The sequence below is a fragment of the Mauremys reevesii genome, linkage group 11, assembly GCF_016161935.1.
Source record: "Mauremys reevesii isolate NIE-2019 linkage group 11, ASM1616193v1, whole genome shotgun sequence".
Lineage (NCBI taxonomy): Eukaryota > Metazoa > Chordata > Testudines > Geoemydidae > Mauremys > Mauremys reevesii.
Window position 1 is genome coordinate 70785049 of NC_052633.1, and position 15612 is coordinate 70800660.

A 15612-nucleotide genomic window follows, 5' to 3' on the forward strand; every position below is an offset into this window, starting at 1 on the left:
TAAAACATGGACCTGATCACTTATGGTTGTTATGTCTTTCAGCATTTTTTAAATAGCAGCAGCATCAGCCCTAGTGCTCTGTCCAGAATTCCATTCTGGCTATTTAAAATCTTTCCTTCTGAAGCATCATCCATTTGAGAAAACAATTCTTCTCTTTCTATTAAGAAAAAAATATATAAATCTAGCAGCTGTGTGATCTTCCTAGCACAGTAGGGCTGCCTTTATGAAGTGGGTAGGGGGGAGGGGATGATTTTTTTTAGATTCACTCTAATGCTCCTTGAGATCCTTCTGGATGAAAGACACTATGAACAGCAAAGCTTTATTTACAACATCAACACTACAAAGACTATAGTATATCTAATTTAACAGTACAGCTCTGATGGCTGAAAAGTGGATGGCACCCAGGAAGAAATTTGTAGAATCTAACAAATGGGATACTTTCAAATTCCCCTGTGTGCCCCTTAGTCTGTATGCATGCTGTATCGCTGTATAGTTGTGTGTGTTTGTGTGTGAATAGCTATTAAATGTACACATAAAATCAAAGGGCAAGAAAAATAGAGATTTGACTTTGCAGCAGCCAAAGATGATACTCAAGTATATTACTCTGTGTTCTGCTATCATTATCGCTAATGAGCTTATTCATTGCAAGGCCATATATTGCTGTGTTTGCTTGCATTTTCAGAACTACCGTATGTCTCAGATAATGTGTGTCTTGTAGGGATAAAAAGTCCTGATCCATCTGCCAAGTCTGGCTGAGTTTTAGGAATTAGTTAAACAACAATAAACAAACTGTTATGGTTAATAAACTCAGATCAATGTAATCTGGTAGCAGTTTACATGGAAATAGAATCAATTGCTCTTACAGTGAGAAAGTGAGCATAGACACTCAAAATTCCAGTCGGAAGATCTGCACACATTCACCACTTAGCTTTCTCTCCTGAGGGATTTTCTCTTTGTCTCCATGGCATATGGATTGTGGGGTGTCTCTCTCATTATTGTAAATTAAGGATGCCAGAAAATGTGAATTGTAATCCGGAAGCTATGGCATCATCATGTATGATATACAAAAAAATAGATATATATCAATACCATTATCCCTTCCGGCACCTCTTTTGGTTGTATTCCCTGTGTTGGGTCTCGCCACACTTGGTCTGTAATAGGAACTGTATGGCCTAATGCATTTTCCTACATGCCAAGGGAGCCACCAGCTGCTGTTAAAATCTGCTTGTTGTGAGGACATGTTAGCATCAGTTCTGAAGGAGGCTGTTTACCAAGTATCTCTGCCAGAAGTGAAAGAATTAACTATGTGTGTGTGTATGTGTGCGCGTGTACAGACAAAAACATATGTGCATATATGACTCTTAATGGACGTAGGGTCATTATTAGTGGTAATAGAATGCCCAAGAGATAAATTAGCTATTGAGAGTGTCCTATCTTGCCTGAAGTTTGTATATAGATGTGTAAAATCAAAAGAATTGCTTTTACCCTTGGGCAGGTTTGACCACATTCTTCTTGCTCTTTAGTGACCGTCCCAGCTTGTATTATTTACCCCTTGAATTTATCTGTATTGAAGCTTTCTCTGGGCATGTATCCTTCAGCACAGGAAGATTTATACATAGAGAAAACAAAACATGAGTGTGATGTATAAAAATAGGGTGACAATCTCTCTAAGTAGCCCTGAACCTTTGTCTTCCTGGCAGAGACAGACTGTTGGTCATTTCCTCTAGGGTGGTAGACACTGAAAGAAGCTCTGGCTCTCCTTTCAATGGGGAACCCACCAGCTACTCCAGGGATGGCATGGAACAGCTGTGGCCCATACTGTCCAGGCTTTCAGGGGTGTCCATGTTGTAAGTTATATAAAGGTTATTGCTCTCCAGTGTGCTACATCCCTTCAGTTGGACAATGGCACTCATCTAATTTTATATCAGTCCTTTAAAATATTTAATTAACCTAGTCAGGAAAATACAAGCTTCCCATTGTTTAAGGCCCCAATTCAGCAGAGCACATGATTAGATCCATCTCTATCCAGGAAAGCACTCGAGCATGTGTTTAACTCCCATTTCCTGAACTGGGGCCAGAAATACAAGCCAGTAGTCAATCAAGGAGATAAATAATGCCGCTAACAATTGTTATAATTGTGGATACATGCATGCCTACCAGTGCCCTCACTGTATCTCTGATGTATTGTACATCTCTCTCTGTATTGCAGCCATCTATGAGCAGTCGTGTGAAGCCTATCGTCACAAAGGGAAGACGTCTGGTTTCTTCTATATTGATTCTGATGGAAGTGGACCGCTTGGACCGTTCCAGGTTTACTGCAATATCACGGGTAAGGATACTGCGTTGTCAACAATGTATAACATTGGCTCTAAATGTCTTATAATGAAATGTTTTTTGTTTGTATCATTAAGAGAACCTCAGAGTTGTGGATATTTTGATGGGGGGGGAGGGAAACGTGCATCAGATTTATAGCTTTTATGATGAAAGTTAAATTTAGAAGGATTTCCACTGGCTAATATCAGCTAGCACTACAATCCAAGCTTCTATGATTCCTACAACTCAGGGTAGAGCAGATATGCAGGCCTTTGCTATGGCTAAAAGAACAAATTATGCTTAGTGAGAGGATGTTGTTGCATTTTTCATAAGCATCCTGATTTTTAATTCACCCTCAGTATTATTTTTATGAGATCTCATAAACTTGAAACCCAGATTTGTTTCTTAACTTAACAGTTTCTTTGGTACACTTGTATAATAGCTTCTTATTGTAAGGTTCAACTGAATTATGAGAGAAACAGATAGTTAGGTAGAAAGTCCAGTATGTATACTTCCGCACCATCGGCAGTCTCTGCTCAAAGCATAAGGTATTCCTTACTCAAGTAGCCCCACTGACAGTCAGTGAGACAACTCACGTAAGGGTTTGCAGAATGAGGACCTTAATTAGTACAGAAAGTAACAGGACGTCCTTTCTCTCACTAGAGAGAGGTGGTACTTTTCAGGTTAGGATGAGCTGATTGGCAGTCACTGTGGGGGGAAGTCACTCTGGGGCCATGACCTCTCATAAGAGCCTCATTATGCTGAAACAATGACATTGTCTACCATTACGGAAAGATTCGTGACTGAGGGAGATGGAACCTTCTCCAGAACTGGGCCAGCACTGTAGAAACAGGAACTGACCACTAACCTCATTGCATTGAGCTAATTGTAAAGCGCACTTTTTTGTCCAAGCTTTTCTACCACAATACCCTCACTGACACCAGTGCTTTTTTGTATTCAATAGTCATTTTAAAAAATAGAAACCAATGCCCCTAAGCCTGCCTCACACCACCAGGGGAGGAAATGAGAGATATCCATTGTAATTTCTTACACTTAGGAGCAGCTCAGATATTGCATAGATCAGAGCCAAGGTAGGAACCTAGAAAGATAGTCTTTTGGTTATGACTCTTCAAGTTGTTGTCCTATAGTTTAAAATAAAATGCAGATCACAAAAGAGAATCTCAATTAAATCTCCCCTTAAAGATCTGAGTGCAATTCACATGGAGAGCTGAATGTGCTTGTCTGAGAGCAGATTTTGGCCCTAAAACCTAGAGACCAGTTCTCTTCCTTCTCACTCTGTTCAGGGAGAAGCCAAAATATAGCCAAGGACCACAGCTGACTGAAAAGGGGAAGGAATGGGGACCATTCCCCACTCTGCACTGGTTACTTTCACTGGCCAGGTACAGATGGGGGACCATACCATACTCTCTGCTAGGCTGGTAATTGTGGCTGCATTAGGCAGCCGCACATCCCCTCCAGATTCAATCCAGGGCACAACATGAGCCTTTACATTGCTTCCTCAATCAACTCATACTTAAAGTGTCTCAAATTAAATTTTCATGGTGATGTAATTGGGCAGTCATTATATGTTAATTAAACACACACAAGTTAATGATTAAGTATGTTTTTATTCAGGTGTAACAAATATTTAATAAGTGTCGTTGAACAGTTGTTGAATCTCAAGTATTAAGGCAGAGTTCCATCTTCTCCTCAGCATGGTGTTTTTTGGACTTCAGTATGGAGCCATAATTAATATTAATATTTATTATTACTATATGTTTACATTACAATGCATAGCCAATTAGTTCATTTTATCATCCATTTATCATTGTGTTATTTGGTGTTGTGCTCAATTCATATATAATACATGTATGCTAAATAGATGTAAATTGTAGGATTATAGAAGTATAAGATTGACAAGTATTTAGGAGTGATGAGTGTGTATTAGGTATATAAGTAAAGCCTGGCTAGAATGCAAGGCCTATAGGCTAAGGCCTGTAAGATTTTAGCTCAACAAGACTAGGCCATAGGTTGCAGAATTCTTGACATGAGTGAGTGACCTAGGAATAACCCTAGGCCAGTAAGGTCACAAGATTACTGTAGAAATTGTGCCAATAGGTTATATTACGGAAAACTAGATTACATTAGACTGCAATGTAGAGTCCAAATCCATGGGATACCTGATTATAACATCATGGAATGTTCTGTCCCGACCACACGTTACATATTGTGTAAAAATGCGGATGACAATAAGGGAAACTAAAAAAACCTGTGAAAAACAATATTTGTAGGGTGTGGAATTACAGCTGAGGAAAAGAGCATTGAAACACTCATGCATATGCATTAGGTATTAGATGTGGTCAGAACAATGATATAAAAGAGGTTGCCTGGTTAGGTAAAAGACGGAAGACCCCAAGAGACAACTCTACGGGAAACCCCAGCAGGGACCATTCCTCTCTTGAGACTCATATATTGAAAGATCCTAGAATACCTTTGAGGATGTGAGGGTAACTACAGCCTCAGTCATTGCATATGTTTTTGTAGGATTTATATATTCATTGATAATTGTAACTTTAATTATTGCTTTAATAAAACATGTAGTAGTACAGATAATACTTTGTACTTGTGATTGTGTCTGCGGTCACTATCCTTGGTCTTCGTGTGTTCCTGGAGTCTCCAAATTTGAGAAAAGCACCAGAGGTGATTTTCACATTTTTTAGCATGAAACTGTAGCAACAGGACCTGAATCCTTGGTAGTTTAATATAAAATTACTAAAGTAACTTTAAATAAAAAAGGCTATAAATAGCACGTGGGCATTCATCCAGATGAGACCCCATAGTACTAGACATTGTGCATACACAGAGGGAGCAATAATTCCTGCTCCAAAGAATTTACAGTCTATGTCACCAAGGAGAGAGAGAGAGACTGTTTTCTTTGAAAATGTTGGATTTTTTTAGTGGAAAGCCAGAAATCTCAAAGCTGATTTTCTTTCTCTTAATATTTGAAAAAATTGGTTGCTGAAAATAGTAAAAGTTTTGGGGTTTGGTTTTCCAAAACAAGGTAATTTTTTTTGATGGGGAAATAAAACCATTTTCCAGCTAGCTCTATAATTCTCCCCATTTTATAGATGGGAGACTGAAGCACAGAGAGAAAATGACTTGTTTATAGTCACCAAAGAAGAGTGAGGCAGAGCTGGGAATTGACCGCAGATTAGCCAATCTAGTTACCTAACTAGAAAACCATCCTCCCTCTCTGTGCAACTAGTTTATTGTCGTTGTTAGTGTAGTTCTGAGAATAGGTGTAGAACACATGCCTCAAAGAGTTAGTCTGAGAAATTTAGGGGTGACATGAAGCTATGGAAAATCCAGATGAAGGAATAACATGTTGCCTGTATTCCTAGTAGTGTTGTGAACTAATTACTTTGCATTGCAGTGGATATGACATTTTGAAGCGGGGATTTCAGTGAGGAGAGGCAAATCATCTGAGATGAACTCTGCCATGAGGTTTTGAGAGCAGAATTTATCCTACGTATGTAGCTAACAATCAGTAACAACTACAACTAAATGCATTTATTCCTATTAGATCAGATAGGGACAATGGTCTTAGTTATTAACTGGGACTGAATTACAATTGCTTTTTCAAATGATGGTGTCTAATTTGTTTAAAACGCCCAGTTGGTGTGGGATCTAGACATGGAAAGGTACCAATGTGTTGTTAGTTAATATACATGATTATCTATCTAATCTTAGTTATTTCTATGCAGCATATCACCTTAGTAGTCAGGCACTGAACAAAAAATCTGAAGAACGCATAGAGTGTGTGTCTGTCTGTGTGCTTCTGAGAAAGAATATATGTTCTATTTTCAACATGGCAAGAAGTTAACGGCAGGGTGTCTCACGATGCCTTGTGTAACCATTGTTGTTCATTATATTAATTAATGATCCGGAAAAATGGCTGAACAGTGTGGTGACAAATTGCAAATGACACACTATTATTTAGGTTAGTCAAGAACAGAGAAGACCCTGGGGTACTTTATAAGGGCCTCATCTTGAAGGTTGTGTTCATTTCTAGTTACTATTAAAAAAAGACATTGTTGGAATAGAAGGTATTCAGAGACAAACCTAATGAGTCACAGAAAGACTTCTATGCAAAGAAAGGCTGGAAAGACTGGGAATGTCAGGTTGAGACAGGAGATGTGTAAGAGGGGGCATATAGTGATGTTGGAGAGGTAAATCAGGTGCTTCCATCTGCATTTCATGTCGTTCAAAACCAAAGAGACATTTAATGACACTGAAAGGCCACACACTTAATACTGGTAAAAGAGGAAATACTTTCATCCAGCACATAATTAACCCATGGAACTCATTGCCCTGAATATCATTAAGCTTAAAGCAGAGCAGGATTTAAAGAGAATTTCAACATCTATGATGGATAATGAGAACATCTACAGTTGAATTAGAGAGAGAGAGAGAGAGAGAGATGTCCCCTGTAGGCAGGTCATTCAATAATTGTCTACTATTAAATTCTCTTGCACTGATTTGAACTGGTGTAGCATTGGTGATGATTCTCTGAAGCTTCTTCTCTTTCTCTTCCTGTTTGAAGTCTATTGATCTGTCTTGTGTATTTCCTCACACCCTCCAGTACCAAGTCTATAGTCATGCAACCCACAGATATGTACTTGTATTGCTACTCTATAATGGAGAGTGTTTAAAATGACCTCTTCACACCTCCTAGGGAATACATATTAGCCTCAGTATCTGAAAGATTTGGTGATGATGAACAGCATGATACCCCTCCTCTATTTCTTTAGTTCTTCAGTTTTGTTGTACACAGACCCTGGGCCATTAAACAACACTTAGAAGTTGGTATGACAAGATCAATGCTTAATTTTATCTCATTCGGTTATTTATCCATTTTTATGGAGGTCCAGAGCAAGGGAAGATGAGAGTCCTCTTCTGTGGCTCTTGCTGCTAGTCTGAAATTTGTTTGGGAAACTCCCATAAAGGAACCTTGTGTTAGAGAATAAGAAATGGACCCTATCTGTGGCTGAACATTCCTCTTTTTGTGCATTAAAATCTGAACTTGAAATGCAAATATCAACTATCTTGTAGAGCCAAGGAAAATTTTAATTTTCCATCTTTCAGAATACCGCATACAAATCATATTTAAGCTACAGTCATAAGCAGGGATTGTAAAAGTTGCTGCAGGAAATGGATAATCGGACATCTAAACCATCAAAGTGACCCTTGTGATTTATAAAATCACTCCTAATCTCTTCCCCCCTCATAATTCCTGCAATGCTCGACACTTTTATTACATTTGAACCAACTCGTTTACCTGCACCCGTATGTTATTTAACCAATTACATGCAGAAAATAAAGCCTCAGTCTATCAAAGGTCAGAATGGTTCCGATGGTCAGTTGAGATTTCAGGCCAGTCAAGATGCAGGGAGCCGGCAAAAATCACATTGATATTTACACAGGATTTTGGATTAATAAATGATTCCGATTTGCATAAATCATAGGCAGCCATTTATAGTTCATTCTGTTGCATCATCCGTTCTTTGCCTTTGTTTACTAGGCCTTCTACCCACACAATTCCAAAGAGACAGTCTGGGTGAGCTGCCATGATTGTAGGTGTGCCATTTTCTCCAATTTTTATACAGTTTATAATTTTATACAATCTAGCTGGTGGTGTTTCCTTCTCTGATTTTCTGTATTTTTCTTGGAACATAAGATTGTTTCCGCACAAAAAGTTTTAATAGTTCTTGCTTCGGTTGCTAACTTGCAACCTACTTATTCATGTTAAGCACACATAATTCATACCAGGCCTTAATAACCTATCATGTATTACATGGATATATGACTCCCAATATATATTGATATAGATAGATATGTCCCAACAGTCCCCCTTCTTGATACATGATTAATGCCATTAATTATTGTATCACTTTATAATTTTGCAAGCAATTAAATTTTATATATTACTTGCTTCAAAACTTTTTTTTTTAATTTGGCAGTATAAACATAGCATAATAAAGGTTAACCAAATTATGAATACAAATAATATGACAATAGGATGTAGCATTAAATTTAGAAGAGCTGTGACACGGGGAGACCATTTTTAAAAAACATTATACCAATGAGAAATTGCCAATTAAAATAAAAAAAATAAAAAATTAATACTTGACCATTGTGGATTAAAATGTTTATTTTTAGCTGTGATACATATTTTGCATATTGCCTGATTTTTTTTTGCTTTTATTAATTATTTTGTTATTAATGTATTTTTTTAATTAAAGGACCAGTTTAAATTTTTTTGGTTTTTAAACAACCCTTTTTTTTTTTTTTTTTAAGTAGAGGACCTTGATAAATAATAGTATTAATAATGACCTTTGTTACATTACAGTTACATGAGCTAATTGGGCCTTTTTTGTTATACTTTTTAAAAATACATGTTTTTAGTGGTTACCACACAGATACACCCATTGTCTAAATTAAACTTTTGTGCCATTCGAGGCTAAACATTGCACGGTACATTGTTCACTTGAATGGTTTAAATGGCATCCCATTAGGGACCAAGTTAGTGGTGGGTACACCCACTTGCTTTGTCCCCACTCTTCACAATGTTTTGTTAATTTTACTAATTTATAATTAATTTAAATACTATTTAAATAGAGACTGGACACTATATAATCATTTAAATGCTTTTTAAATAGAGTCTGGACCTTAGAAGTCAAGGGCAAAACTCCCATTAAATCCCAAGACTCTTATCTAGCTTTGGGATTTTTGAGTACAAGTCCACTTGGGCCCTGCGGTACATACTTGGGCAGCTAACCTGTGTTGCTCTGGCTTTGCTGATATTTTTAGCACTCCAGCTCGATGAAAGCTAGCTTGGGAATGCCTACCTGTGCCGCAATCACACCTGCTGACTGCAGTCTAGACATAGCCTAAGAGTTTGATCTAATACTAATTTGTCAATGGGCAACACTATAAGTGCTTGGTGTTTATTTAGTACCTTTCATAGTCAAGGCATTGTAAAGAGATTTGCAACACCTCTCTCAGACACCTGACATTTTCAAGGGTGCTCCAGATTTTGACAATTTTTAAACTTCTACTTTGGATTCTAGTTAAATACTCCAGAATCTTATTGAAAAGAAAAAGCTTAAACGTTTGTACTATTTTCTATATCAAAGTTTCTGAGCTGTCAACAACCATCTTGCAATTTCTAGCTAGCGCAGAGATACAACCAGCTCTGCTCCTGCATGATTCCATGCATGCTTAATATACTAACTTAGCCTCACATTTTTAAGATATTAAAGTGTTTCAGTGTTTGGCATTGCAACACTTAACTGATTTAGGAGCCTCATTTTCGTTCTGGAGCTAAAGTCCCATTGACGGTCAATGGTATTTACATGGGATTACCACAGGAAAGGTCCTGGTAGATACTCACCAAGAAATAGGCTGGAACGATAATAGTGTGCCACCTCTGTGTCTCAGCATGGCATTTCTATAATGGCAAGATTATGCACAGTTGTGCAAGAAACCTCCCTCCCCCTGCATTGGCCCAAGGAACAGAGTCACCGCATTGGGAAGGGCAATCTATACCAAATTAGTGGGTGCAAATTCCTGGTGCCTGCTGGCCAACTCTGGGAGAGATTAAAGGTAATATAATAAAGGTAATAATTGGAAATATACCAATCTCCTAGAACTGGAAGGGACCTTGAAAGGTCATCTAGTCCAGCCCCCTGCCTTCACTAGCAGGACCAATTTTTTTTTTGCCCTAGATCCCTAAGTGACCTCCTCAAGGATTGAACTCACAACCCTGGGTTTAGTAGGCCAATGCTCAAACCACTGAGCTATCCCTCCTCCCAAGCATCTTCATTGTGGTGTAGGTCATTGCATCCCTAACAGAGTAGGGCCCCAGGTATTATATTGTCAGTATCATCAGGGAGAATAGTCAGCCCAAGGCCTGGTGGTGGGATTGGAACCCACTCAGAATTGTTTCCATGCAGATGCATTGAGGAGTTTAAACGCTGGGTTGAAGTGTCACCAAATGGATGAAAAAGTAGGAGGAGGCTGAGTATAGAGAGAGAGCTTCACAAGCACACATATTTTGGGAGCCAGCAGGGAAAGCTAGAAAAATTAACATGTCAGTTAAGTGGTGGTTTTGACATTTATATTTTAAAGTTTAATGAACTGGGGCTGTTAACCCTTTAAGAAATTGCCTTTTTATGTCCATTGGGGAATCTATATTTACTTGCTTAACTGCTGCCACAGCTAAAAACAATGCACTATGGGAGGGCCAGAGCGTCTTCTCAGGTGGGCACATGTTACTCTTGTAGTGGTAGGGGCAGCTTTAAGGACAAGATTTGGCATTCTGTATAGGACACCACAAAACAAATACATCCTATGAGCGCTCTGAGCAATTTTTCTCTTGCTCGTGTAGCATTTACCATATGTTTGGCTTGTTGGCGATTTAATCAGTCTGAATAATCTTGTTTTGTGACAAACCTCCTAAATCACGGAAGAGTGATTCGGTTCCATGGGTGAAATGTGGGCTATAGAGAGATTTCCAGTTGAAGAATAAAAATGTGAATTAAACAATACAGAACTCATAGAAAAACAGTTTTCCAGCTGCTCTAATTCCTCCTCTCCCCTTCCCCCCTCTCCCGCTCCATTTTAATGTGTGTGCCATCAAAGACAACAGGGAGAATTCCAGCAGGATGATGGAGGTATTGGTGAAGCTAGACTGAGGGTCTGAAATGTGCTGAGGGTCTGAAATGTGCTGTAGCTAGACTGAGGGTCTGAAATGTGTTGAGGGTCTGAAATGTGCTCAAGTCCTGTGCTGTAAAATTATCTCAGACACCATAATGTCCTAGTAAATTGGACCATTAAATAAAACTGCTAAATCATAAAGCTGTAGCATTACCCTGAAATTAAAGCATTGTCACTTTTGCATTTTGGAACTAACTAACAAGCCTTTAGGAAATCGGCTTTCGAAGACTGAGTTTAAATCTTCTCGGTTATTTGGTAGGATTTTGGCTGCCATCTCGAAGTGCTTTTGCTGCCTTTTAGCTACAGCATTTGAGACTGATTCAAAATTTGACCAAGAGAGTAATAAATTAAATAAATCTGAGATGATGGGCGGGGGGAGAGTGAAACAGCAACCCCTGCTTAAAAATCTGCTTTCTCATTCCCTTTGTAAACGCACAACAGCCGAGGGAGAGCTTATTAATTAAAGTCAATGTAGAAAAAATACAATAAGGACATTAAAGTGATAATGATCTTCTGTGGGTTTTTTTAAATAAAGAATTTACTTATCTTAAGGATCACATAGATGATGGGTGGTAGAAACAGTGGTACTCTGCTTAGTCTGTACTCACAATCACTCAATAATTGAATGTTTCTCATAGAAGAAGAAAACCTACAAAGAAATAAATTCCAGTCTCAGTATTAATGGCCACCTTTTCAAAAGGCTGAGGCCTGGGTCTTTGCAGAGCTGTGCAACCAGGAAGCTACAGGTGCAGATAGCTATTTCCACTGCTGAATACCTGTTTGTATGTGGAGTTGCTTCAAATGTGAGTGCAGATGGTATCTGTATTTACATATACACATTTTTGCATTTCTGTCTAGGACCTCTGTCTTTGAAAATGTGGCTCTTAAAAATCATCAGTAGGCTTCAGAATAAACATCAGTTGAAATTGGTCAAGGTAATTCACACCACTCCCATAGCTTTTGTTATAGGCAGGCAGTACTTTATCAGGGCATGTTTGCAAATTTATACCCATGCAGGATAGCACCCTTTAATAATAAAATAAAATTAAAAAAAAAAAAAGCTTATTGTGCAAAAGTGAACAGAGACACTGGAGAAGTGTTAGAGTAGCAAGTGTTAGAATAGCATAATCCACTCTGCCCGCTACTGCAGGATGTGAAATGAGAGGGGGGAGAACATGAGACAGCATGAAACCTGCTCTGTTGTAAGTGACGTATTCTGTGTTCCTCGTAACCTGTATGGGTCATTCAATTTGTTGCTTGGACACTTTGGAATGGTGACCAGGATAAGTAGTGAACTCTTAACCCAAAAATAAAGAAAATATTTGTTTGCCAGGTCTAACAGTTTGTGTAAGACACCAACCATTCATGTCCATCAATGTCTCCTGTAACTTTCTCCAACTTTATTCACAAACATCACCACACTTCCCCCAATCACTCAATTACTTTAATAGATTATTTTAATTATCTTTTAATATATGCATTTTCTGCTACTGAAAGAATCTCTATTGATAACTGCAGATGATGAAGTCCTGTATAACCTAGTGGTGTCTTGTCTGACTATATTCTAGTATTTTCTAATTCCTCCAAAAACTCTGAATGTTTTGAACATAACAAAAGTTATTTGATATATAATAGCTTCTGGCACTGCTAGGATCACTTTTACCATCAATGAGGGACTTTTAGACTCAGTAAGACGGATGCCAGCAATTATAACAGCAACAGTGAAGTTCGTTGAGAAAAAGTACCAGGTACCCCTTCGTGGTTTGACTACTTTTATATGAAACCTAATTCTGAATTCCTAGTGTCTCCATTGTAAAAGAGAAATTGTGTTCAGCCAAGGACACGCCAATGGACAAGGAGCCCAGATATTCAGAACTGTTTGAGAGAAATCCATGCTCATCTGCATCACTCTGACTGTGAGTGGCCAACTGCTGACCCGGTTGTCTAAATAGACTCTCTAACATGAGACAGACTAACATCCTTTGTTAATAAACTCCCCCATGAGAGCAGAGAGGAGCTCAGAAGTATCTTAAAAGAAGGCCAGCTCATGGCAAAACCAGCCTTGCAAGAGGCAATGAATACATCGGACATCACTGCCAGGTCTATGGCCACTGTATTGACCATGCAACGAGCATCATAGCTCAAAGCTTTGGACATCCCTTTTGAAGTACAAACCACAACTGAGGACTTGCTTTCACAGGCTACGAACTGTTCAGCAAGAGAACTCTCACTAACCTACGCTTGCTGAAAGATTCCAAAGCAACTATACTATAGGAATTTATGCCCCTCCAACCTACTATAAATCATACCTTCCTCAACCACATCATCAGCAAAAACAGCATATGCTATCTTACCACAGACAACTTGCGTACCAGGCCAAGAAACTGCTGCCGTATGGCACAGGACAACAAGCTTCCTCAACCTCAGTGGTGCACAGTGCTCCTTCAACATGTCAGAATTGATGAGATGCACACAGGTAGTCTGCGAACTACATCCTTCAGAAGCCCCCTCATCCTATTCCATTGGGCATGGTTGAAGATTAAGGCTGGAAATTTTCACCTGCAGCTATACCATCCCATCCTTTCTCTGCTCCCTACTCACTCCCTTCCCCAAACTCTCTTCAGGGACCCTTCTTACAAGATCCTATTGCAAACAGAAGTAGCTCCATTGTTCCTTCTTGGAGCGATAAAGGTGGTTACTCATGAATACAAGGGAAAGGGCTTCTACTCCCACATTTCCTTTTTCTGAAGAAGACAAGGAGTCTGTCCTATCCTAGACCTGAGAATACTCAACAAATACATATGCCATCTCAGGTTCAGGATAGTAAACCTTGCCCCTCATCATTACATTGCTCCAAGTTCAAGACTGGTTTGTGGATCTGGATTTAGAGTATGTGAATTTCCATATAGCTAACCACTCTGCCACCAGGAAGTCTCTAAGATTCACAGTGGGGCCCAACCCGTATCAATACAGGCTTTTGCCCTTAGATTCTGCATGGCATCGAGAGTCTTCAACAAGTGCCTGGCAGTAGTGGTGGTACACATAAGGAAACAGGGAATTCATGTCTGCTCATGCCTGGATGACTGACTGATCAGGAGCCGGTCCCAGGAAGACCAGAGTAGCCCTAGAACATATCCTTTCCCTGGTCTCTTAGCAGATCTAGTGGAGGGAACTTGCCTCTCACACCATTTCAGATGGGGACCCTACTCAGCTCGCAATCAGCATGCACCTCTATGCCAGAGAACAGGGTCAGATTCCTTCAGTTGGTTGTGCGCAACATAAGGACAAGACTGATGACAACAATTCATACATGCCTGGGATTACTAGGCCATGTGTCTGTGTGCAAGTATGTGATACTACCTGCCAGACTTTGCCTGTATTCTCTACAACACTGACTGAGGACTGTCTATTCCCCATACAGACTTATGAATAAATGGATCACTGTCCCACCTCTAGTCCTGTGAGAGCTCATGTGGTGGCTGGTCACCCTGAATATGAGGAAAAGGGTGTCCTTTTGGGCCCCTCCCCAATGATGATGCTTATTAAAAACTCAGGGACAGGCTGGGGTGCCCACCTGAACCATCTCCAGATGCAGGCTGCCTGATGTTACAAATAAGCATCCTGGAACAGAGTGTCACCAGGATGGTCTATATAGCATCTGTGAATCTCCACAGTGCAAATCCTGATAAATGACATGTCAGGGATGCCCGGTATCAACAGACATGAAGGCACTTGATCATCCTCCCTATTGTCTACAGGCTGTTGAGCTTTGGGAGTGGTGTCACTGATGTTGGGGGAACCCACAGTTTCTACACCTTCCAAGGGTCCACAATGACCTAGCACAGCGTTTCTGAAACTGGGCTCCATGAACCTCTGGGAGTCCACAAGGGTATTCCAGGAGGTCCGAGGGCCATGCTGATCAGCCATTCCTTCTCTCTCCCAGTGCCTCCTGCATGCTGGGGAACAGGGGGTGCTCGGGGGAGGGGGCAGAAAGAGGCAGGGAAGAGGAGGGACGGAGTGGAGCAGAGGCGGGAAGAGGTAGAGTGCGGTGGACCTTGGGGGGAAGGGGTGGAGTGAGGGCGGGGCCTGAGTCTGAGCCGGTGTTGGGGCTGGGGGGTCCGTTACAAAATTTTAAATCAAAATGGGGATCTTCAGGTTACTAAAGTTTGAGAACAGCTGACCTAGCAGATTTTTTGAGCAGAAATGTGGTAACCAACCACAAGAGATCACTGTGGAAATCCCTCATAGACCCAATATTTCACCAATGGGGGACTCAACTGGCATTTAGCTCTCTCAAGGTCCTCCTGGCCGCAATATCAGTGTATCGTGCCTTAATTGAGTCACATTGTCTTCTTGCACCGTGTAGTGTCAAGATTAATTAAGGCCCATCTTCACACCTCCCCCCAACCCAGTTAGACACCTGACTTCCATGTGGGATCTTAATGTTGTCTTTTTGTGACTTATAGAGTCTCCTTTGAACTGTTCTTGGAACTATCTTACCATCAAGATGGTCTTCTATAA

The 15612-nt window shown here is 39.9% G+C and overlaps 1 protein-coding gene across 7 annotated transcripts in view; it reads left to right on the forward strand.

Annotated features, from left to right (window-relative positions):
• CNTNAP5 (contactin associated protein family member 5) overlaps positions 1-15612 on the forward strand; it is a 397960-nt gene that overhangs the window by 258949 nt on the left and 123399 nt on the right. For all 7 annotated transcript variants that reach the window (XM_039494759.1, XM_039494757.1, XM_039494760.1 and 4 more), the window contains one exon: positions 2210-2329. In XM_039494759.1, the coding sequence (XP_039350693.1) occupies positions 2210-2329 (120 nt within the window). The remainder of the gene's footprint in view (positions 1-2209; positions 2330-15612) is intronic.